Source organism: Ceratocystis lukuohia (assembly GCF_044167205.1).
Source record: "Ceratocystis lukuohia strain C4212 chromosome Unknown Supercontig7_pilon, whole genome shotgun sequence".
In the NCBI taxonomy this organism is placed as follows: Eukaryota; Fungi; Ascomycota; class Sordariomycetes; order Microascales; family Ceratocystidaceae; genus Ceratocystis; species Ceratocystis lukuohia.
Genome location: NW_027263526.1, coordinates 814489 through 838924, shown reverse-complemented (window position 1 = coordinate 838924; position 24436 = coordinate 814489). Strand labels below are relative to the sequence as shown.

Below are 24436 nucleotides of genomic sequence, written 5' to 3'. Positions count from 1 at the left end.
GTCCTTCTCGGAATATTTTGTCCTCTCAATGAAAGCTGGGTTACCTCACCACAACGACCAGACTAGTGTTTTTATTTTGGAGCGAGCGTTGTTGGTCTGTGGCTCACGAAATTTAATTGTTGGTAGTGACTAGCTTTTTTGCAGGCGCTCTTTAGGCACCTCCAGCTAGTGCTTTTGGGGAGAAGGGTTGCCTAACAAGTAGCTTTGGCTGTGTGGGATTCTGTGACGGCTCCTTGGAGAACATGAGAATCAAAGAATAGAGCAGGTAGAATAGGCTCTTTTTCTAGCTACCCCGAGAACAAAACTCAACAAGCAGGACAAAAATGAGGAGTATAGAAACAAACAAGGTAAAGCAATAGGTAGATGATAAAAAGAAAGTGAGGAAAGTGAGGGGAATAATGGGAAATAGAAGTGGAGAGTAGAGGCCCAAGATGATTCAGAGCCAGATCATCCACGGCAGAATAGAAATTTATTTCCAACCCAAAGTCAATCGGCCCAAAAGAGAGAAGACTCGAACCCAATCCAGCAAAACGGTTTCTAGTGGTCTCCTGTAATCAAAGAAAAAAAAATAGAACCGGCACTCTTATCAGTCGTGCGGGATGGCTATCAATCACGTGCCCATATTTTTTTATCGGCTGTCTATTACTTCAAGGGTTAAGTAACATCGTAATTACCTTGTTAGTAACTATATGTTGTTAAAACTTGTAACTACTTACTACTACGCAAAGGCTTCTCTTTAAACAGTGGTGTTTTCTGTGCATTATAATCAACTTACATCGGATTTATAGCTGCGTGTTTCCGCATGAACTGATATCTCAGCCGATTGGGTGTATTTTCCTCCAATCCCGATCATCCTATCGAGCCTAACATCAAACACTATAACCACCTTCTCTGCTATAACAATAATATATAAGTACACCAACTTACCCCTCAAAAATCAGAAAGCTCCAAGCTTAAATGCACCTAACTGTTTTTATCAAGTACAATGTTGTGTCAGAAACGCTACTGCAGCTTTGCCGATGCGACCTATTGACATGGCTAAACCATACTCATGCATAGCAATTAGAAACATGAGAAAGAAAGGTGCAGGTGCAGTCGTCCTTCCTTCAAACTTCTCCAAATAGCATGAACAAAGAAACAAAGGGCTAGAATTTCAGGCTCAAAGAATGAATCCCCAGCAACTTCGATTAGAGCCTGGCCCAAGGCACAAGCCTCTTTTCTAGCTTCACGTCAATTGTCATGTAGATGTTTTTTGCGTTTAGTACGCGATGCATTTGATCTAGCACACGATCTAAATATTTTCATTATCATTCAACTAATATTGTGCAGAAGCCGTGGTGAAATTTGAGCATCTCGGTTAAATCAAGTGCTAGAAGTTTAGCTGGTAATGAAAAAGGGTTGCAAACCCTATAGATAATAAATTATTAGTCAGCACAAGCATAGCATGGGCGCCGCCTACATGCGCGCCCCCAATTCTTTTATGCGCCCCCTCCCTTGTTGTTTTTTGCTTACCTAAGCAATTTTTTGGCTTACCTAAGTATGATTTTGCTATGACCAGCAAGCAGACTACAGATACAGCAGATGGAGGCAAACAATACAGTGAAATTTATTGATTCAATAGATCTGAATATCTAAGCGGGCATGTCCTCGAAGCCATTGTATGGCCAACCTGATAACACTTGCTACATTTAGGGGCTTTCCTTGTCCTAGGCTCAACATTCTCAAATCCAGACGGCTCACGCCTCGTACTTGAGGCTGGCTGAGTGGGTGTTCTGAAAGTCGGACACCTCCATGGCTCTAAAATAGGCTGCTGATAAAGTTGATTTCGGTTTAGATGCCAATGAGGATGAAAATATTTAAGGGAAAGATTCCGGTTTGTCTCCTGAAGTAGCTGAAGAGTGTGGACACAGGGTAGACCAAGAGAAGATGTGAATGATTGGGTACAAGCTTTCAGAGGCTTTCCAAGAAGTTGCCGCTGCTCTTGGACTTTGCGTAAAGCCTGATGCGAGACCCAGCCACGGACAGATTCAAATGGTGCCACAGGGATATCTAGAGGCACACGTAATTTCTGGGAGGTTTGCATTTTGTGAAGCTCTCTCATCTGACCCAAGATTGCGTTTTTAATGGCTTGCCAAGCATCGAAAAGATCAAATCTTGAAGTTCCCAAGTGTGATTTGATCAGCCAGTGAATTCCTTCAACCCTTGAGGTAGCGGTATTACCAAAATGGAAATACTTGTCCACCCATGCTTTTACAAGTCGTTCCTTGTGTGGGTTGAGCCAGTATGTCAAGACATACCCAACTTCTTAAAGGTGTTGTGAGGTGTACTGACGCCGAAAGTCTTCAACACGGGTCTTGTACGTCTCTTCGTCTGGCGATGCGATTATGGAGTGCCACCATCCATAAAACTCCTCCCATGCCTTGGTCTCCGGACTGTCGGGTGACTCATTGCGCTTAAGGCCAAAAGCTGGTTGGCAGTGTTGGAGAACTGCCTTATTGGCATGCCAAAGGCAAAGCAAGGCAGCAGCAGAAGGGAAATGAATTGGAACAGCATTCATAACTGCTTGACATCGATCTGTGAGAACAACAGAAGGAAGTTCTTGTTGGTATAGAGACTTCAGGTGTTGTAATGCCCATAGATAGTCATCCTCCGTCTCTCCTGAAAGGAATGCGAAGGCGATGCAAAACGATTTCTGGAAGGAATCGACTCCGATCATATCCAGGAGCGGCATAGAATACCGATTTGTCTTATATGTACAATCAAGTAACAAGACATCTGGGTTCTCTAGTAGATATGCTATAGAGCTAGGATGCGCAAAGAAAAGAGCTGTTAAATGGTTTTCCGAGTCAACCCGAACTTCGCACCTAAAGCCTTCTATCTTGAGCTGGTCGATGAGGGCTTGTACGCTGCTCTGCCCTTGGCGTAATTCTCGTCTCGCAGCTGCAATTTGATTGCCAATGTCTTTTGCAGTTGCAAGAGTATCTGAGGTATTATATAGATACGTCCTGATGCTTCGAGGGGCAACTCCAGCCGTTACTAGGCCCGAAACTGTAGATATGTCCTCTGTTTTGAGAGTGCGATGTATGGGATGTGCAGATGGGTCGTCGCTTGGCGGATGATTATGCTGGGCAAATTCGCTGCCTGGCCGGTAAGTTAGAGTCCAGCCACCGTCATCTGGAGATTCTTTGGCTAATACTGAAAACTTGCAGCTAGTTACTCGACTTGAAGTTCGGCGTTTTCGTATGGCTAAAGGGTTTGGCGGCTTTCTAGATCGATCGCAAGCAACAACAACTTTTGTCCGGCCATTTTTAGTCTTTTTAGACTTTCCAGTTGTGAATGCATAGCCTCGAGGTTTCGCCCAGGCATTCGCAGCAGCAAAGAGAGCTTCGCGAGACTCGTAAATCCCTTCAGGGGGAAGGATATCGTCTGGAAATTGACTGACTTGTAGTGCCTCTGCATTGTCTGCTACTTCATCTGCTGTGTTGTTTGCATTTACAGCATTTAAAGCGTGTGATAAAGCGTCTGTCTCCATCTCTATCTGGTTTATCTGGTGTATTTGATGTGGTGTATGTGGTGTATTTGGTTTCATGTATCTTCTGAATTTGCATCGCTGTTGAGGGGTCAAAATCATACTTAGGTAAGCCAAAAAATTGCTTAGGTAAGCAAAAAACAACAAGGGAGGGGGCGCATAAAAGAATTGGGGGCGCGCATGTAGGCGGCGCCCATAGCATGACCCAACATGATTTCAACTCTAGTAGATCTCGTTAACATCAACTTCTATATCAATCTGTCACACTATATCCATCAAAATGGTCAAAGAAAAGAATTTTAATCCTGTTCAAGTGCAGCGCAAGGCCGAGAAAGCCAAAGCCATAAAAAAAGGTAAGCGATGTTTTCAATCAACTTGATGGACACTATTGACGCCTATATACCGACATAAATATTAACTGATTTGTGCACCCTTTCACTTAGGCAAGGCTGAAAACCAAGCTCGCCGCGATGAGAAACTTTCACGTCGTAATCCTGCGCGAATCCAAAAACAAATTGATGACTTAAAAGTCATCATGATTAACGGCGGCAAGCTTTCGCAGCATGAAGAGCAAGTCTTAGCCGGCCTTGAAAAAGAACTTTCTGCAGTGAAAAAAGCTCGCGCAACACTTGGTGACAAAGCACCGGTCTTTGCGAATCCTTGCAATGATGCCCTAGGCAAGCGGCGACGTGGGGAGGGTGGCGATGGCGGACAGCGACTACGTCGCTGGGATCAGGATTCAACAGACGAAGATGTTCCAACTGAAGTGAGACGCATACCAATGCCACGCGACACTCCACCACCAATTGCAAAGGAGGAGCTAGATAAATGGTACGCAAAGCGTAGAGAACGGCGAGCTCGCGAAGAAGAGCTGCGACAGATAGAACGCGGTGGGGATGGATCAAAATCTATTCCTGAATCATCTTCTGGAACTATGCATGACGACGCTGGGCAAAAAGCTAAAACAAGGGAGCCAGTTGCTGTCAAGAAGGTCTACGAGGCACAGCCAGTTGTCAGAGATTTAGTTAAGGAGGCTGTCAAAGCCTTCACGCCATTGTCAGTATTGCGCAAGCTAGACAAAAGCAAAGGCAAAAATGGGTTATTAGAGCCTGAGGAAGCAGATAGACTTGAGGCACAGGGGTATTTACAACTAAATAATGGGATATCCGTAGGTGGGATGACAGATGAACTAAAAGCTACAGTGGAAGATGCCGACGAGGATGTATAATATGGGGAAATAAATGAGTAGTTTCATAGCGTTACTAAAGCCGCCTTGATAGAATTTGGGATAAAATATTACTATTCGCTTCTATTGGAGTATCTTAACTTCCCACTTGATCACTATATACTGATCTAGATTCATACAGTTTTTCTTAGACAACCATCTTAATAGGATACCTAGACTGCAGATTCTAGGGACATTAACGTCAATGATAAGCGAATGCACCAACTATGCGAACGCACCAAAAATATCGACCCTCGAGACAAAACAGAGCATAAAAACGCAACAAAGCATCTAATCAATTGAAACTAAGTGTTATGCTCTTCTGTAGACACTGTAGCAGCTTTCTGACAAGTTCTTGAATTATGACCAGCCTTTCCACAAGTTCCACACAGCCTTATCCTCGCTAATCCCGACCTTCCCTGACCACCACTTCGGGATAATTCTGCCATCACCTGCGCATCAACGTCTTTCTGATCAATCTCACTCCTTCCCTCATCTAGAGTCATCTCCCCTCTATTCTGTAGTATAGTTCTTTTTGTTCTATGACGCCTGCTAAGGGTCTCATTTGCCTGTCGAAGGATCTGGACCTCGGACTTCAACAAGGTGTTCTGGCACATTGTTGTGTTCATTCCTTTTGAAAATGACTCAAGTGCCTGGATAATTGGTGTTGGGGAGCTGCTTTGATGCCTTCTAATTCGCTTTTCAAGATATTCAGATTGAGAATTGGCTTCTAGCACTGTCTTTGGTGTCTTAGAAACCCAAGGGTCGGGGAGGCCGGCCTCCTCCTCGATCGGTGTTGGAGTCCGTAGCTGCACATCAAGCTTAGATATCACACTTTCTCGATCTAAAGGAATGATTCCAGCGCCTCTAAAACCCCCCTTGATATTGCTTTCCGTCATAGCTGCTTGGTGGGCAGCATAAAAAGCCAGAAAGAAATCAGCCTTGGAAACGTGGGTTATCGAGCACCTGATCAGATGCTCAATTTCTCGACCATAAGCCTTCTTCAGTGGCCCAAAGCACCCGACATCAAGAGGCTGAAGTAGATGAGAGGAATGAGCTGGCATACAAAGTGTGATGATGTGGTTCTCTTCACAATATTTCTCAAAATCGGCTAAGTGGTGGCTTTGATGCCCATCGACGATTAGAAGCCGATAGCGACTGTTTGATCGGGCTCTTGTATGGTGATTGAAGTGCTTGAGCCACTTAAGACCTGTATCATTGTCGGTCCACCCATTTTGAGTCGTGGCAATAGCCCAATCCCCTGGCAGGTTACTTTCTCGGTACCAGCTGGAGAGGTGATATTGGCCCGAAACCACGATGAATGGTGCGACTGCCCAGCCTTCAGCATTAATCGCCTGAATAACTGTGACCCATTCCCGGTTTCCAGGCTGCAATGATTTAGCCTTTCCACGCCTTTCTGCACCTGTGACGACAATTCCACTTGCAATGACACCCATCATAAAGCCAGTCTCATCAAAGTTGTAGACATCAGTGAGGCTGATACCGTATTTTGCAATTGTGTTCTCCACAAGCGTGAACCAACTGCGAAAAATAGCTGGATCTTCGCATTTGGCCCTCTTGTAGTCATATCTACGATTAAAACGCGCCTTGAGGTCTGGCTGTCACTTGACAAAGTTGGAAGCCCAGCGCTTGCTGACGCGTGACGCGTCGCGGTCGGCGAGCAGTCAGTTGGCCATTTCTTCAACACCACGTAGTTGCGGGGGGTACCCTCGCGAATCCAAGTCAAGAATGAACTTGACAATGACCTGCTCTTCTAGATCGGATAGTCTGCGTGAGTTGGGGATGTTATTGCGTCGACATTGAATCCCATTCTGTCGGCGACAAAGGGTATGATAATCCACCTGGTATAATCTAGCGGCAGGTTGGAGACCTAATTCCGGGTTAGTTTGAAGGGCCCGAAGAGCGAGAACAATATTAGCCTCATTTTTTGGTTGCGCCATGTTTTTTGGTGGACAAATAGTCGATTAGATGCGAAAATGAGAGATTGGAAGATTTTTGGTGCGTTCGCATAGTTGGTGCATTCGCTTATCATTGACGTTATCGGTTAGGAACTTTTAAAATCTATTAGTTGTTTTTCGTGCAAAAATGAGATACTCCCCTCCGTGGGACTTTTTAAAGTGATGTCAGAGTTGGAGGCTTTGGTGTAGTAACATGAACCCTAGGCCTGGACTACATAGGGTTATGCAATCACGCAAAACTATTCATCAGCTAGTTGCATCTTTTTTTTTCTCTAAGTGCGACAAGCTAGATTTGCGAAGTGTTATCTAAATAGTACAAACCTGACTGTTCAGTGTTGACATTAAGTCTCTTCTTTCTGCTAGGGCTACTATTGCGGTTTTGTCATTCGAATTCAGAAAAGGAAAAATTGAATCCAATTCATTCCCTATTGCTACAATAAAATGCATATTGATACTATGCGCCTTTCCGATCTCGATCCCGAACTTAATAGCGATGGCGAGCTTATTTTTGGCGGTTCTGTCTCCAATCATGCACAAAGCCTCCAGCCATTCGACAATAGCATTACGCATGTTATTCCACAGGCTGAAATCGTCGAAGCACTATCTACTGGGGGGAGTGATATCGATGAGCATGGGAACCTAGTTGAGGATGGAGGAGAGGTTGACAGTATTTTTGCTTCTGATGATGAAAGCGGTTTAGTGATTCTAGGAGAACACAGACCAGCCGCTCTATCCACCGAGCTTTCCGAACTACCGAGACTGCAGCGTGAGCATGCGACTAACGGTTATCGAGATGGGGTCACGGCTGCCAAGGCGATGAGCATACAGGGCGGTTTTGACGAAGGATTCAGTCTTGGTGCTACATTTGGCAAGATCGCAGGACAGCTTCAGGGCATGCTGAATACAATTGCGGAGGCATTCCCGGAGAATAGTTCTGAACGCACAGAAATTGCAGCTTTCACAGCTGCTGCGGAGAAGGATTTGTGCGTTGAAGCAATCTTTGCGCCCGAACTCTGGAACAATGACGGTACATGGAAATATATTGTGCCGGGGGAGAAAGAAGAAACGGATCTTGATGGGATGGTGGTATTAATCGACGTGGCAAAGGCACATCCTGTGATAAGGAAGTGGACCGAAACGGTCGACGAGCTCATGGCTCGATGGGATATCAAGTGGACGATTCCTGGAAGGGAAGGCGACGAGGATCGGATCATAGATGAAAACGTGGAACAGGAAAGAAAACCACCAATGAAGGGTGTGGGACTATCAGCAGGTGTAACGAAGAGCTCATTAGACTGGTAGAATAGTGGGAGGGTGTACTAGACTTGCATTTCTGGGAGTAGAGGCTCGAGGCGAAAATATAGCAACGAATACTTCAATAAACTGAGGAGTACCTGTAGCATTACACACCTAGCGTTTCTCCTTCTATCAAAGGCTCTTCAGGAGGGTCGTCGAGTTTTCCAATTAGATCTTCTAATTTTATTGTTTGGCCGCCCCCAGCTAGTCTTTGGGCTGTGGCTAGATCTGGGACTCCATCGGCAAAAACTGCTGCTTGCTTGACGTTTCCATCATCATCGACGATAACTCGGCCTGTACGTCCATCTATCCATGTAATTGATATATGCCTTGCCTCTGGATCTGACGCACCAATTTCAAGTATACTTGTGACTTCCTTACTACCACGTATTAGACCATCCCCTAGTTCTTGAAGCGCGTTATTTTGGGACACCCTAGAAGCTTTTCGCACGTCTGCAATAGCTGCTACGCGGTTATGGTATCGAAAGATTTCCCTTCTAAGCGCTTTGGCGAAGCCAGATAAATCTTGTGTATATGTCCGTGTTGTCTCTTGCTCTTCATGTGGTCCCCTCGTTGTGAAAGGCGGGGGAGGAAGAAAGCGAGCTGCTAGCCCCGATAGTGGGATAGCAGGCGGAGCTGTGTGTTTGTGCACACGCCATGCCTTGGAGCTTGGTTTGGCCGAAGTCCATGGCCTATTCAAAAGAACATAGTACGGGCGTAAAAAGCGCGCGCTCACCATGACTTCAAACCGCAGGCCAAATACTTTACCATGGTCAACAGCATGTGGATCTGGGTCCAAGACTTGAAAAGAGGTAATGCTTGCACAGATACGATACAGAGATTGCTGGTCGTATGTTTGTTGTTCAGCAAAATGGGTGGCGAGGACTTTGGAGACTGGGCTAAGATCGGTGGAATGATCGGCTTGAGATGAGGTTGTGGAGGGGGGTGAGAGGCTTAGAAGGGCGCGGTGAATAGACTCGGAAGTCAAAAGATTTGTCGCTTGGATACGAAGTTGCTGCTTGAGGTTTGCGACTATGTGGATGGATTAATTAAATGTTAGCGAGGGTGTGGGTTCGGCAGAATGAAACTATAGCGATACCTTGAACATGTAAAGCCTCTATTTCGGCATCCAGGGACTGAGAGACCGGGTCGGCTTGCGTTTCTGACATGACAAGCTAAAGTGAAAGCTTTGCAGTATTTATGGTAGAGCCTATGGATGTGCAAGCAGAGATGGATGTATTGTAGATTATAACCACATGGATCATCTTATCTTATCAAGGCACCTTGGCCTTTTACCATTCTTGCGAATAATTGGTCGCTTTGTTTGTTATTCTTAATCTATTCCTTCTTCCCCCATAGGATTGAGATTCGCTTAAATGGCTTTACATATTCAAAGTCTTCGAAGACCCTTTGGACCTGCGAACTTTGCTTTATGGTATAGAATGGTAGACTTGTTTGAATATTGATATGAAGGGACAACGCAATATCGGAATCAAGGCTGTAGCCTATGTACAACTATTTATGCATTGAATATTTCCCTTTGTGTTTATGCCCACACATATCTTCGAATGAGGCACTTTCAACTGCAAGGGTTGTTCAAAACCGGCAAGAGTGCTTAGTAATATGTCAGCATTGGTACTTGCTCTACATCTGAATGGCCACCGTGTTAGTCTAGAAATTTGACTTCAGAGGAAGTTTCTTGTTATAATGCTGCGATTTTGGACCCGAGTTGTTTCATGGATAGACATTTCGATTAACCTGTGATTCTGGAGCCAACAGTTTCCCTTCTTTTCCTCTTTTTTCTCTTTTTTTCATCTACATTTCTTTCGCCTGTTCCATCCACTTTGTCCTTGCTTATGCTCCACACTATCTTCGGCTTGGTAGACTTTCTGATATCCATCAACAGATAAGAGAACCTTTCTAACTTTACACATTGGTCTCTTGATCCCTTCGTGTTGTTTTTCATTTTCTTCACATTTGTAGAGGATTCTCGATAACATAATTTTGCTCCACCGCACCATTTGTTGAATATTCTCCAACGAAATTCTCCCTCGAGTCACTGTACATTACTTAGCTTGCGTTTAGCATTACAGCGCAAAACTAGTCGCCAGTTACAAGTATAGCATTAGGGTGTGCATTGTGTTGTTGAGGCGCCTATCGACAAAGATAGACATTACACAATACATGCATACATACCACTGCTTATCCTGCGAAACAAAAAATACCCAACAACTGCATTGGTAACTGCCTGGATCTCCAATGGGAAGCCATCGCTTACAGCGCGGCAAGTCTTCTAAGAGTACTGGTGGCACACCCCTCACAAATCTTGCCCACCAAAGAAGCGATTCGCCCTCTCCCAGCCTTAGCGAAGGACCGTATGATTCAGCCACAACCGAAACTGTACGTGGCCGCAGCCGAACCAAGAAAAAGTCACTCAACGCGAAGAACAGTGCCCTCTCCATCACGACCGCCGGCAACATGAGCTCTGGCATTGAGCTTAGACGCAAGAATGCGACTAATGAAATAACGCCCGGCTCAGTTGCAAATAGCCATATAGCCCGTGGGGACTTTTCGTTAGATGAACCTGCTCCAAAAACCCCGACTATGAACAACCATGGCTTCTTCGAGCTGCCAGCATCTGATCAACGCAACTTTGGCTTGCTTGTGCTACTATATTTCCTGCAAGGCGTACCCATGGGACTTGCGACGGGTTCTGTGCCATTCTTGCTCAAGAATCACATGTCATACAGTCAGATCGGTATCTTTAGCTTGGCGTCATACCCTTATTCGCTCAAGCTCTTTTGGAGCCCTATTGTTGATGCGTGTTGGAGTCCCAAGCTCGGCCGTCGCAAGAGCTGGATCTTGCCCATTCAAATGCTATCTGGCATTGGAATGTTGTGGCTTGGGTCTACAGTCGAGGAGATGATGACGGGCATCGGAAAGTCCGGTGGTCCAACAGTATGGAGTTTTACTGGATGGTGGTTCTTTTTGGTTCTGATGTGCGCTACTCAGGACATTGCTGTAGATGGCTGGGCCTTGACACTCCTGACGCCGGGAAACGTGTCCTACGCTTCTACGGCGCAGACAGTCGGTTTAACTGCCGGTCAATTTTTGTCATACACGGTATTTCTGGCTTTGAATTCGAGCGAATTTGCCAACCGCTGGTTCCGTGCTGTACCTAGCAATGAGGGTCTTGTGACGTTAAGCGGGTACCTTGGCTTCTGGGGTTGGACTTACCTCCTGGTCACTCTAGGTCTAGGGCTTTTGAAGAAGGAAGAACGCACTCGTAATGAAGATGGTATTTGGGATGTATACCGAATTATGTGGGGTGTTCTCAAGCTGCGCAATATCCAAACCATTATTGTAGTGCATTTGATTGCCAAAATTGGATTTCAAGCTAACGATGCAGTTACAAACCTGAAGCTTTTGGATAAAGGCTTTGGAAAGGAAAACATGGCACTCACGGTTCTTATTGATTTTCCTTTCGAGATTGGCTTGGGTTACTATGCAGGAAAGTGGTCTCAGGAATATACACCGATGCGTTTGTGGTGCTGGGCATTCATGGGTCGGCTGTTAGCTGCAGTTATGGCCCAGATCACTATTAGCATATTTCCCGATACTGGTGTTGAGCCATGGTACATGCTTGTGGTTATCCTGGAGCACATCTTTTCGACGTTTACGAATACGGTGATGTTCGTGGCTATTTCGGCCTTCCATGCACGTGTGGCTGATCCTGTGATTGGTGGTACATACATGACTCTGCTGGCAACGTAAGTTCAGTGATTCTCTTTCTCTTGAGTGAGGGCTTGTATGACCTTTTATTTCGTGTGTTACTAACTATCATGATTAGTGTTTGTAACCTGGGTGGTACTTTCCCCCGGTTCTTCATCCTCAGCCTGGTCGATACTTTTACTGTGGCTACATGTCATCCGCCTACTTCTTTGTCTACGGTTGAAGCAGCGGCCTTGGGGAAAAAACTTGTCACAAAATCTTTTTCATGCGCTTTGCAGGCTGATAAAGAGCTTTGCATGGCTGGTGGCGGTGCTTGCGAGATTGAACAAGATGGCTATTACTTGGTCAATATGATGTGTGTGTTGTTTGGGCTTTTTACATTTGTATATTTCATCCGGCCACGCGTTTTGTACCTCCAGAGTCTGCCTCTTCGTGCATGGCGACTAGTCGCAGGTATGAACAAAGAGTAACTCTAAGAGAGGCGAAATGATGGAGTAGAATGGGGAAGACAGTGTTTTTTTTCAAACATATGAGGAAGCCAATTCATTTGCATATTGGAATAACTTTTTGAGCTAGGTGGAGAAGTATACTAATATTATGTGTGATGTAAATAGAGGGCTACATCTGTATGTATCTACAGAAACATGGGGCTTTGTGCACCGTGTTGCCGTCTGGTTTGTAATGGTTTGCTAAATTTGCCATGGCTGGCTGGGATATGGCCTTCGAATGACTTAGATGTATGTCAATATTTAAAGCGCGAAGTAGATGTATTTCTATGATGAGGTTTGAGAAGATGACAGGTAAACTGATGCAACTGCGTTATGACTAATAGTATGTTCTTATTTAACTTTGCTGTGATGTCTAGGACATGACGAGTCCCTTTCCTCTATTCACATAATGTGCTTGGTATCAAATTAATTCTTAGATTTGCGCGCTTTTGGATGCGCAAGGCGGAGATGATCTTTTTATTCATATTTTGCTTGCCTTGTCACTTTTTAGCAGACTGTCTAGATGATGTTCTTTGTGATTTTCGTCTGGGGCCTTCTTCTACTTTGTCACTTGTAGCATCTGCCGCTGGTATTTGTTCTGATGGGATGCCGTTTTCTGAGGCCCCCTCATCCTCATCGCTGACTGAGACAGATTCTTCCTCCTCTTCTCCGCTGAAGCCCTTGAAGTCATCTTCCACACTTTCTTCGTTTATAGAACCTTCTTTATTGGTCTCGTTGTAATCCCTTTTCCGCTTGCGGGGCATTTCGCCAAGCTTGCCATCACGAGCTTTGATAGTAGCATCCTCGGCATCTTCATCTTTAGGGCAAGGAGTGAACCAAGGAATCCGTCCCCTCAAGAAGTCCTGAATGACAATACGAGCAACGCCATCGAGATCAGGCTCGCCTCCCTTGAGAAGACGACCACTCTTTCGGGCAATAAGCTCCAACAGCTCAATGTGCGTGTTCCATCCACTAAGCTCATATGTGCGTTCGATATGATGGCGTTTGCACTTGGCAAGCAAAGCTGGTAGATATTGTTCGGGGTTTTCGACATTTTCGACCCGTACAACACCACGAAGAAGAATATCCTCGGGAGTATCGGTCATACTGGGAGGGACAATTCCGGGACAATCAATCATACTAATACGTTTCATCAACGAAACATATTGCCAAACTTTAGTTGAACCTGGAATAGGAGCAGTAACGCAGGTCTTCTTGGCACGAAGAGTGTTGATGATACTAGACTTGCCGACATTAGGGTAACCAATCATGCCCACGGCAATTTCTTTTCTGTCTTTAGAATGTAGGGTGGAAAATTGACGGAGAAGGGAAATAAGTGATCCCTTGCCGAATGAGTTTGTGATCGAAGCATGGAATGCAAGAGTTGGTGCATCTTTTGATAGTCGACGGACCCAGGCAGCCTAGACATGAATTAATTAGCTAAGAACATGTGCTTAAACATAGTCAAAAAGTCTAGTAATAGGAATGTGTGGACCAAGACTAAGAATGTCATCGGGAAAAAGAGCTTCCATGAAGGAAAATGATGACATTCAACTCAATATGAGCCACAGACATCCTCCGGGCACACTCCAAAACGGAGCATACTAGCCCGACCAGCAAAACGCTGGGGGGCAGTGGAGGTGTATATTTGATTTGCCCAAAGTGTAACAGACCCCTTCCATTGAACCATAAGCGGCTGCAACATGAAGATGCGGATGAGATCCTGACAAAACTATTGGGCATTGGATGTTGATTGAATTTCATATTTGGGGGAGATATTAAGGTGACATTTAATAGTAGCCAGGCATGAAGGTATAGGTAACTTACAGCAACAGTAGTAGGAATGAGATCGGTCTTGTTCAACAAGAATATTAGGTGCTTGTGCTTGGCTTCATTCTTGAGATACTTTTCGACGCTTCTGCATCTGGTACCTTCCGGGTCACGAGCGTCCAGGACATGGATGACGACATCTGAACTATCCAATACCTTGTATAACTCGTTCCAGATGCGCTTAGACTGACCTTTGGAGAAAACATGCTCACGGGCAATCTTCACTGAATCATCCTCAGGGTCGTTAGGATTGCCACTGAGTAGACGATCTTGTTCTAGTTGCTCCTCATACGAGTCAAGGGTTTTCTCAGCTTCATCAACGAAGTCATCCAAGGTACTAGAATTGATCGTCACACGTTTCCGCTGAGCCTTAGGACCAAAGACATCAGAGAACGGGGTGCTCTCAACAGTCATTTTGGCCTTGTGTTGCTTTAATCCATTGACACCATCACCATCGCGGATAAGAGTCATGGGGAGTGTGTTTCGTCTCAGAAGCACACTGTATGGATCATCTGCCCTCTCTGTCATCGCCGAACGGAAGGCTTGTAAGGCTTCTTGCGAAATAACTCGAGTGTTGCTGAACCATTTCCGGTTAGGTTCAATCAATGCTTTTGGTACTTCTCTGCTTTGGAAGGCAGCGGCTACGACGACCTCGCCCTTTGCATTGTGTTGTGATTTCCCTTCTTTGTACATGTTGAGCTGCTTTACCCGCTTCGTATCGCTATAGGGATGAAAATTAGCAAGTTGTAAAGGAGGCACAGATAGTATTGGTGGTATCTTACCGGTAGAAATTTTCACCTTTGACTCGCACATTGGCCATGCCATCGGTTGACTTGCCCTCCTGTTAATCATGGCGGTTAGAAGGTGTAGTCCATGAAAGGCAAGAAGTGCCAAACTTACTCGGACTCGTCTGCTTGATTCCTTCTTTCTGTTGCCCATGATTACGGGTTGCGCTCTGAGATTTGGATGAAAAGTATTCAATAATTAAAAGGAACGTAAAGAAATAAAATGGGTATCGTGTGGTACTAAACGCAGTGGGAGGAAGAAGAGGAAAAGAAGAAGAGGAAAGGAGAAGAAGAGAAGGAACTGATATGCAAATCGGAATAAGGACTAGATGGTGAAAAGTAGAGAGGAAAGGCAAAGCAAGAAGAAAGAAAATGCAATGAGAGAGAATGTTGAGGAAAGATTAAGGACCAAACTTTTTTATTTTTTTCTGCCGGTTTACTCCACTAAAGATTATTTGGCGGTGAGAGAGAGACGCTTGGTTCATGTATCTCCTACCATTAGAATTTATGTGGGGTCGACTGATACCAGACCAATCATACCTCAATTTGACAGCAATTCTTGATGGATGGATTTTGCTGGGAAATAAACTGCCCGGAAGAAAGATATCGTCACGAACAGAAGTCAGGGACCCTCTTTGCTTTCAAGGCAGCAAGTACAACCTCAGAGTCTCTTTGGGTCACTTCGACTGCCCATCCCCTACTCTTCTACTCCTAGCCATTCATATATCTAAACTCTTTTTAAGGTCTATAATGGCCTCCCAGACCTCCATGGTCCCTCTTCGTTTGATCCGTCTCCGGGCTACCATCCCATTTATAACAGCCCAGCGAGCCTTTGTCACGTCATCATCAGTTAGACAAACTGATAAGCCGCCCCCGGAATCCCCTGCTTTTATCTACGTGCCTACGCCCCCTCTATCCGAAACCGAGAAGTTACCCCGTGTGAGGGGTCATCTTCCTATACCACGGAACGTGTTTCCCCGGCAGAAGGAGACCGTAAGGTGACAGAAAGCTACATTCAGCAGACTGCCCCGGAACCTTCTAATGAATCCTCTATGATCCCAGCTAGAGACGGCTCTGCTGAAGAGTGGCGAAGGAAAATGGCCGAAAAGCGACGTGAAAACCTGAGACAAGGTCTATCTGGGCTCTGGCAACGCAAGAAAGCTCGGGACGATGAGGAGGGGAAGGCCAAAATCCGCAAGATTAAACGGGATAAGAAAGCTTCAGAAGCTCAAGAGCCGCGTTCTGAGGAATACACCCGTAGCACTGTTCTTAAGGCCACCGCTGAAGACACAGCTGTTTTACCCGACCCTCTACGTATGCAACGTGCTGAGGAGAGCCGCATTCGCACAAGTGAAATGCAGGCTCAACATCAGAATGCTCGTCGTGATCATTTAGTTGAACTATACATGAAGGCGTCTAAATTCATTGTTCATGAGACCCAATTGCAACAAGAGATCGATCGTATATTCTCAGAAACGTACTGGCCAGTCCAGCCTGGGTTCTATGAGGATGGTAACGCATGGGCTTCATGGGGCAACCCTTCCAGTGTTGAGAACATGCTCAATGATTACACAAACTCCGGCAACACTAGGCAGTTCACAAGCTCGAGAGCGGGTTCAACACACAACGCTATGCGACAGAAAGAGGTTGCTCAAGAGCTCATTGGTGGAAAGATTAACTAAATTAGATGCGATACAACGTCCGCCACCTAAAATCTTGATCTTCTTCATGTAAGACAAATTATGGGTTGCAGCACTAATGTATATTCCAATGGCATGGCCAAGAGACGCAAAGTATCTTGTCTATGTATTTATGTATTTTTATGTTGCCTTCATATCCTTTAATGGGCATCAAAATAGATCTGAGTTTTATTACTGTGCAAGACGTATTCAATTGATAATGACGCTGAAGAATTGGGGTCATAAACTATGCATATATTTAACAATTGCTCTGAAATGTAATATTATTGGATACGATGCGGTTAATGCACCAAAGAAATCAAGCAAAGTATTATATATTGATGGGTGTGGTAGTTAGAAATGGTGCAACAGCTAGTCTAGCAGGGAAACATGTGCGGATGACGAGGTGTGAACAGAAGCAATAATTAAGGCCATCTATCTATCACCGCTTTTCAACTAACAATATATGCATAGCAGCATATGCTACTACAACAAAAGATGCTGCAAATACACCTAGCTTGGTGATATCAGACCAAACAGCGGTTGTGTCAAATCCGAATGAACTGAGAATGGCAGCACCAGGCACTGTAATGTTAATACCGTACTTCTTGTCTATTAGTGTTATCTCAACCACTTCGTTGACTATGAGTGATTCAAAGCCATAGTGGAATATAGATAAAGACTGAAGCCATAAGGCGGTCTTTGGTATTGCGTCATGGTTTAGGAGGAGACCTGCAAACAGTAGGCTAAATAGCATGACAAGACTGCCAATTAAGTTTGCCACACCGTGATCTTTGCACACAATACCAATGAACAAGCAAATTGATGCAGCAGCCAGATTGAATAAAACCAGAATCAATAGGAACTTGGCAAAATGGGAAAGGTCTGGAATAAGGCCAGTCATTGGGTACACGATTGAGCCCATCATAACAGGTGGGATAATTCTCAAAGGGACAATATCGAAGATTACTTTGGCCGCAAAATACGTGATTGGGGCATAGTATCCGTTAGCACGCTCCCTGACAAATAGAAGCCTCTCTTGAGCAAAAACATTGAGGCTAGTAAGGGTGCTGAAGCCAAAGAGAGCTAAGAGAAAAAAGAATAGGCCAAGGCGGTTCTGAAAGCCGGCAATGTCATCCGTAATGCCGTAAAACAAGAATCCGGAAAGGACGGCAAGCAAAATTGCGATCGCATAATGGGTGAGCATGAGCATTGGGTTGCGGTAAAGATTCTTCCATGTACGTTGAGACAGAATAACAAACTGTGACACATATCCGATACGAGGATAGCCACTCCCAAGAACAGAATTATAAGGTAAATCACCGTTGAGAGCATTATCACCATTGGCAGCCTGAGCAGCAGCGACGGCATTTGCAGTTTCCTGTATGTTTTGTTGGGCTATAGTCGAAATTCTAAAGCTTCGAACAAGGCTTTCTAGCTCCGTTAATTGATTAGCAGGTGGGGGCAGGTCGTCAAGCTGGTCAATGTCGTTTGAATCTCTCCGACTTGGGGATTGTGAATCATGAACTTCCATTGTTCCGGCAGTAATATTATGAGTAGTCTTGCGGCGAGTGAAAAGCTCTCGATCCTGACGAAATCGTAGCGAGTTTTGGCGCTTACGGTTACAAGACGGTAGTAAACGGTCATTGCTTTGATCATCGGTATTGCGTAGTGTTTCACCCGCGGCTGACTTCCTAGTGCATAGAGTGCTAGGCTCAATGGTAGCTGCATCTAGGCTAGCATCGACACTTGACTCAGAGGTTAATTCGGAGCTGTTAAGAAAGGTGTTGGCAGCATGCATAGTGAGATCAACAACATAATCCGCAATGTTGAATCCAGGAGGGCAAGTGTAGCCAAGGTTGTCGAAGTAGTTCTGGCATTTTGAGAAAGGACCAGAAAATACAACCTGTCCGTGAGCGAGGAGGATGAGACGATCAAATAATGCAACAATATTAGAACGTGGCTGGTGGATGGTGAAAACAACGGTACGCTTGTATGTCTTGGCTAGAGTAACTAGGCATTCAACGACATTGAATGCGTTGTATGCGTCAAGGCCGCTAGTTGGTTCATCGAGAAACAAAATAGAGGGACTAGTAACCAGTTCACAGGCAATACCAACGCGACGCTTTTCACCGCCAGATATGCCACGTCCCTTGCCTTCCTCCGAGCCAATCAGTGAATCGCGGATATGGTAGATTCCAAGCTGCTTTTCAACTTCCATGACCCTTTGTTCCTTGGAAAGCTGGCTCATATCTCGTGGTAGACGCAGGAGAGCACTATTCATGATGGTCTCATGAACGGTCAAGGTTGGAAGCATTGTATCTTCTTGATCAACAAAGCCAATGAACTGCTTGTAATTTGGGTTGTCAACCTTTTCTCCGTTGACTAACAAGTTACCAGTAACAGTACCACGTTTATTCTTGCGCGCTAGTATGTCAAGAAATGTTGTTTTTCCGGCCCCAGACGCCCCCATTATAGCTGTGATTTCTCCAGGTTTGGAGATTCCTTGAATGTTGCTGAGGATTTGTTTCCCATTAATCATGTATGAGATGTTTTCAAACATGAGCGCAACAGGTTTGTGGTCCGCCATGAGCTTAGAAGTTTCGTCGTCGGATTCCTCGAGTCGGATCAAGCCGTACTGCAAATTGCGCCGAGAAAGATACCATAGACCCAAAATTATAATTACCAGGAATAATGATGCAGCGGCAATAACTGTTGCGATAAGCGGCGTGTTAATAGTCTTCACAGGTGGCTCGTAACCCGGGATCTCGGTGTGATACAGGCATTCTCCGGAGCTGCAGGACAGAAAAATGCTGCTATCGCCAATGAGATTTTGAATCAGCTCATCCATGGCTGGCTCTTTGAATTCACAGTTTCTAGGGCCTCCCAATTGTTGCGAGCACTGAAACTGTGCTGGTCCTCGGACACCTTCATCTAAAAACTCGCTAATATCGAGAGACCCATCCTGGCCACACATCATTCGATCTGGAATGCAACTGCACTTGATGTTAGGACAAGCATAGGATGTTTTGTTTGTAGTTTCAGAGAATTCGGTCTTTGAGGTGCAATCAGTGAGATCGCAATAAAACGACTCGGTTTGATCAACCCAGACTATAGACAAGAGGTGAGCGAATTAGCAACATGACGAAAATATCTAGAAACGCGCAAGGCAGATACAAAATAATTTTCACTTACACTGAAATTGGCAAACAGCTTCTTCTTTCCCGCATGTAAACGTGACCTGGGGTATACGTTCACCCAGAAGATTCTTGATTTTCTTGTTTGTGACATCACACATCTGATAGTTGTTCTTGACTACATCTCCGCCTGTGTAGCAGATACCGCCATCTCCCTCAGGCATGAGGGCATTACACGCCGTATCAGATGTACACATATTGCAGTTGATGCCTGTCCAACCATCGTCGCATTCGCAAGTCGTTTTATTTGATCGCATGGGTCGATCTTTCCCTCGGGCAAGGGAGCCACATACTATAACGCGACGACAGGTTAGAAACAAAATATTGGACTGCGTAAACTTCGAGTTCCAAAGAATTAGATGGTTAGAGAGGAACTCACGAGGTTCAAGACAATCTTCTCCACCGAACCCATCTGGGCAGTCACATTTGCCATTAAATTCATTACAGGTTCCATATTGTGCACAGGTGTTTGAAGGAAGGAGACAATTAAAACTAGGTGGTAGGAAGATGTCAGCCAACGAGACATCGAAGATATCGCGACATAGTTTGGTTTGTAGCATACCAAGGGGGGCACTCATTTGGGGCATTTTGCATCAAAGCCATCTGAGCATGCAACATTTCGGCGGTGGAGTATGTTTTTGCATGCGTCATTGAGCTAGAAATCATGCCCCAGGCGACGAGTGCCTTGAGCGCATAACTAACCATAGTTGCTGAATAGTTAGCGCGTATTTGTGAAGCGTCGTAATGCGCTATCTCTAGGTGTGAGGATCAGATGTATGATAAGAATCTGTCACGATGAAGGTTGGGAAAGCGATGGGAAAAATGTCGACAGATTGAGGAAAGCTAAACACGTCTTGTTGTAACTCTCTCAAAGCCGACTGAAGAATGAAACTCTATTGGTCTGTTAGAGCTTTGACTAGGATGATGACCCACTTTTCTTCCATCATTGCCACTGTGGATTAAGATGAGACTGATATGACAACACATGGGGCAAGGCTAGCATTCTGTTTTAACATCATGATGCATTGTTGATTGACTTGATGCTATCGAAGTCAGCCCAAGGTTATCAAGGGATCAAAGAATCACTGCATCTTCAACCCTGCATATTGTTTCCAGAAAACGCCTGGCTTCTCTGAAAACAGACAGAAAAGAAAACTAAGCCCTGTGCACATTGGTGATGGGCGCCTCTGTTTCTACTGCTTCAAATGCTAGGCAACAGGCAATACGAAAGCTCCCGACAAGCCGCACATCTGTTAGAAGTGAAGCAGTTATTAATACAACTTCAATAGTTAAAGGTACATAAGAAGTCACATTTTTTTAACGTTGGTGTGGCTGTTAGAGGCTGACATGTGAGCATATTCAAAATCAGAAGACCAAATATCAAATGAAGGATCACGACTTTCAGAACGACTTTACGAAATCGGCATTGTAAAAACACCAACACCTCATTCTGGAAATGCAATCGACATCCCCACTGAGATACTAAACAAACATACTCTAATTGCATCACGAAGCAGAAGTATCATACGGGAGACAGCAAAGAGACGGCTTGAAATCCAGGAGGAGATACGAAATGAATCAGCAAACGCGAGTATAGAACCGAAATGGTTAACAGCGGAAGAAATCATAAATGGTGTAGGTACAAGAACAGGCTCACTTGTGGAGAAGATCAATGAGTCCCTGATCACAAAGCTCTGATAGAGACAACCACTAGGCATTTGTCTTTCCCATACATATGCCAGTACACATAATTCAATCATATGAACTTCACTGCCAAAAGCTTCAGTCAAATGCCAATCAATCAGTTGAGTATTGAAATCAATTCAAATTATTTTGTAAATGCTTCACATTGGCCCCATGTACTAAGAGTGACACAATTGTTTTCAATATGCTTTTTAGGAGGCATAAAAAGCCTCAATCAGGTTCAAAGCTTGAAAGTATAGAGGTCAATCTGAGGAATCCACTCTTTGTCCTGAAAGAAACTCCAATGTGGCTACTGGGATTATTTAGTTCTGCTAGCAAAAAGAATGCCCACTTCAATTCTAGGTTGGCATATTGAGTATTTTGGGAACTGATTTTTGAAGTTTTTCTATCTAAGCCACCACCTAATTTTTATGCTTTTCATATGATTTTTTACTGAGCTAAGGAGTTGATACATGATGTCAGAGTAGACTGGTGCCTCTGCCCTGACTGCTGCCATAGCCTTGTGTAACCTTGTCCACTCCTGGGGCCTTGTGTTACTATGTTCACTGCTGTAGCCTTGCTCACTGTTAGCCTTGCCCACCAGGTCTATCACTGTAGCTACTTGTTGTTACTGTTACTGAGTGTGTCACAGGTTGGATATTGTAATGATCTACAGATCATGTATGGTTCAGGCCTTGCCCTCACCTAGGAAACTATATAATGCACCAAAAGCCCCTTTTTCTCTCTAGCCCCCTCTGTAAAGGAGTGAATCAAACAAAAGGATGTATTGGCATAAGAATAGAAACAATTGTTGAAGTAGAAAGAGCTAACTAATACTACAGATGGTGGAGGGTTCTACACTACTTTATACTGGTGGAAAGAGGTGCTTCTTATTACAGTTTAGTACTGAATATGAAAGGCGGTGAAGGTGGGCAGAAACGCGGGGGGTAAGTGAAGTATTTCACCCTGCTCACCAGCACAACCTTCTAGATAGACTCCTTTCCCTCCCCATCAATCAATAAAGATCTTATACGAATCATAGCATTGCGCCTCACCCGTAACAAATTGATTGATCATCCCAAAAATAAACAAAAACACCTCATACAAAAAAAACTTAATGCCAACATATCAATTCTCGTCGGAAGGTTCAAGCATTTACGAAAGCCCGACAGATCACGAAGACGTCCCCGTTGAAGACGTAAGAACCCATAGTGTCCCCGTTGAAGACACAAGAAAACGAACGATGCAAAACACACCAGCAGCAGCCCTAGGCTGCCCTCTATACAATGGTAACCGAGCCCTGTACAGGGCTTGGAAAAACCACATGCAAGGAGCAATGGATTATCAAGACAACCTCAGCGACCAAAAAAAAATCACCCTCATCCTAATGTCCCTGACAATACAAGCCAGCGAGGGTATCAGCGAAAAACTGACAGAACTACGAAAAAAAGAAGGAGCAACGGAAGCTGAGGCGTGGAAGGTCCTTGACAACAGGTTCGAAGACCCGGGACATATAGACGCCGCACGCATGAAGCTGAACGCCCTGAAGCAGAAAGGAGACGCATATGAAGTTTACGTCCAGGACTTCTACAAACTGCTACAGGAGGCCAGAGGACAGGCATGGCCAGAGGAGATTAAAATAGATGCCTTCCGCAAGGGACTGGACAGGAAGGTGACGTACTACACACTTGCCACAGCTCCAGGCAAAACACTGGAGGAAGAAATCAAAATCTACAGACAAGTGTACACAAACATCCTGAGAAATAAAAACCTCGATAAATTCAGCGCGTACATCAGCAGCCCGAACCAGCACGACGAGATCCCAAGAGAATACGGCGACCCAATGGACATCGACTCGAACTATACACAGTCCCACTCCACCCTGAGACCCAAGACAACACAAAACTCCGGCCCTGGGCTACCAGACGACCACAAGTACAGGGGCAGAGTCGCAAAATGGGTCAGCAATGAAGAGATGTCCAGAAGACGCCAGGCAAACGTCTGCCTACGCTGTGCACGACCCAAATGCTGGGCCAGAGTTTGCCCCCTGAAACCAGCAAGAAGGCCAGCCCCTATTCATACCCAAGTCAACAACACCACAGTTGAGGAATGGAATACACCACCGGTGGAAGAAACCTCAGTGGCGGATGATCAGGGAAAAGCCTGAACCCTGCACAAAGTCGTGAGCAGGGGCACCAAGAGGAGGATCTGACTAAACTTTGGTTGAGAGAATGGAAAGAAACAATGGACTGTAGTCTTCTTCTAGTAGAAGTCCTGATCAATGACATGAACATGACAACTGCATTAATAGACCCTGGTTCATCTGCGTACAACGTGGTATCTGATTCATTTGCAAAACAAGCTCAACTAAAGCGCATTCCGATCCCAGCGTGCACAATGAAAGGAGCAATGGGAAGCAGAGGGGTGATCAAGGAAGTAGCCCATATGTCTATCAACATTGAAGGCCATGAAGAAAAAGAAGTGTTTGCATACATTGTACCTGGCAATGACCACGATGTGACACTTGGGCTGCCATGGATCAAAAAGCAAGGAGCCATCTACATACCCCAAGAGGATAGAATGATTATCTGCTCTAGCAACACAGTGGTTGAAAAACTTGGAGTGAGAGAGGAAAGATTAAAAAAAAAGAACAATGGAAAAACGAAAATGAGTGTAGTCAACGGACAAGCATTCGCCGCGATGATGAGAATAGCCAAGAGAAAAGGCAACAACACGACAAAAATCTTCACAGCCAGCATAGAAGATATCAACAAAGTTGAAGAATATGAAACTCGGACGACCCAACCGCAAACTCGACTGGCTCAATGCGAAATACAAAGTCATAAAGCAAGTAGCACCAATGGTCTATGAGCTAGACGTGCCAAGAGGGATACACCCAACATTTCATACGGATCTACTACGGCCAGCAGGAGAAGACCCATGGCCAGGACAAAATGCAGACTCTGACAAGACAACCCCACTCTTCAATGAAAAAGGAGAAGAAGTATGGCTT

The 24436-nt window shown here is 44.9% G+C and overlaps 10 protein-coding genes across 10 annotated transcripts; 5 read left to right on the top strand and 5 right to left on the bottom strand.

Annotated features, from left to right (window-relative positions):
* Positions 1 to 2305: 2305 nt before the first annotated feature.
* HOO65_070158 (mutator-like element transposase) lies at positions 2306 to 3532 on the bottom strand (the record flags this gene model as incomplete). The annotated part of the gene is made up of 1 exon (XM_071001262.1): positions 2306 to 3532. The coding sequence occupies one exon, from the start codon at positions 3530 to 3532 to the stop codon at positions 2306 to 2308; it is 1227 nt and encodes a 408-aa protein (XP_070856876.1).
* Positions 3533 to 3809: 277 nt separating this feature from the next.
* Positions 3810 to 4757, top strand: HOO65_070157 (WW domain binding protein; the record flags this gene model as incomplete). Its single annotated transcript, XM_071005129.1, has 2 exons — positions 3810 to 3882; positions 3973 to 4757. 2 exons carry the CDS (start codon positions 3810 to 3812, stop codon positions 4755 to 4757), a joined length of 858 nt encoding a protein of 285 aa, XP_070856875.1.
* A 302-nt stretch (positions 4758 to 5059) lies between these two features.
* On the bottom strand, positions 5060 to 6715 carry HOO65_070156 (uncharacterized protein; the record flags this gene model as incomplete). The annotated part of the gene is made up of 2 exons (XM_071005001.1): positions 5060 to 6296; positions 6483 to 6715. The coding sequence occupies 2 exons, from the start codon at positions 6713 to 6715 to the stop codon at positions 5060 to 5062; spliced, it is 1470 nt and encodes a 489-aa protein (XP_070856874.1).
* A 474-nt stretch (positions 6716 to 7189) lies between these two features.
* Positions 7190 to 8035, top strand: HOO65_070155 (ABC1 domain containing protein; the record flags this gene model as incomplete). Its single annotated transcript, XM_071001261.1, has 1 exon — positions 7190 to 8035. One exon carries the CDS (start codon positions 7190 to 7192, stop codon positions 8033 to 8035), a length of 846 nt encoding a protein of 281 aa, XP_070856873.1.
* A 100-nt stretch (positions 8036 to 8135) lies between these two features.
* Positions 8136 to 9198, bottom strand: HOO65_070154 (uncharacterized protein; the record flags this gene model as incomplete). Its single annotated transcript, XM_071005102.1, has 3 exons — positions 8136 to 8323; positions 8381 to 9061; positions 9129 to 9198. 3 exons carry the CDS (start codon positions 9196 to 9198, stop codon positions 8136 to 8138), a joined length of 939 nt encoding a protein of 312 aa, XP_070856872.1.
* A 1090-nt stretch (positions 9199 to 10288) lies between these two features.
* Positions 10289 to 11803, top strand: HOO65_070153 (acetyl-coenzyme A transporter 1; the record flags this gene model as incomplete). Its single annotated transcript, XM_071001260.1, has 1 exon — positions 10289 to 11803. The coding sequence occupies one exon, from the start codon at positions 10289 to 10291 to the stop codon at positions 11801 to 11803; it is 1515 nt and encodes a 504-aa protein (XP_070856871.1).
* A 946-nt stretch (positions 11804 to 12749) lies between these two features.
* HOO65_070152 (nucleolar gtp-binding 2 protein) lies at positions 12750 to 15018 on the bottom strand (the record flags this gene model as incomplete). Its single annotated transcript, XM_071004922.1, has 4 exons — positions 12750 to 13670; positions 14077 to 14800; positions 14862 to 14920; positions 14980 to 15018. 4 exons carry the CDS (start codon positions 15016 to 15018, stop codon positions 12750 to 12752), a joined length of 1743 nt encoding a protein of 580 aa, XP_070856870.1.
* A 596-nt stretch (positions 15019 to 15614) lies between these two features.
* On the top strand, positions 15615 to 16546 carry HOO65_070151 (uncharacterized protein; the record flags this gene model as incomplete). The annotated part of the gene is made up of 2 exons (XM_071005133.1): positions 15615 to 15801; positions 15849 to 16546. The coding sequence occupies 2 exons, from the start codon at positions 15615 to 15617 to the stop codon at positions 16544 to 16546; spliced, it is 885 nt and encodes a 294-aa protein (XP_070856869.1).
* A 439-nt stretch (positions 16547 to 16985) lies between these two features.
* HOO65_070150 (putative ATP-dependent permease) lies at positions 16986 to 19937 on the bottom strand (the record flags this gene model as incomplete). Its single annotated transcript, XM_071004875.1, has 2 exons — positions 16986 to 19654; positions 19739 to 19937. The coding sequence occupies 2 exons, from the start codon at positions 19935 to 19937 to the stop codon at positions 16986 to 16988; spliced, it is 2868 nt and encodes a 955-aa protein (XP_070856868.1).
* A 2603-nt stretch (positions 19938 to 22540) lies between these two features.
* HOO65_070149 (Retrotransposon gag protein) lies at positions 22541 to 23590 on the top strand (the record flags this gene model as incomplete). The annotated part of the gene is made up of 1 exon (XM_071001259.1): positions 22541 to 23590. The coding sequence occupies one exon, from the start codon at positions 22541 to 22543 to the stop codon at positions 23588 to 23590; it is 1050 nt and encodes a 349-aa protein (XP_070856867.1).
* Between the last annotated feature and the right edge of the window lie 846 nt (positions 23591 to 24436).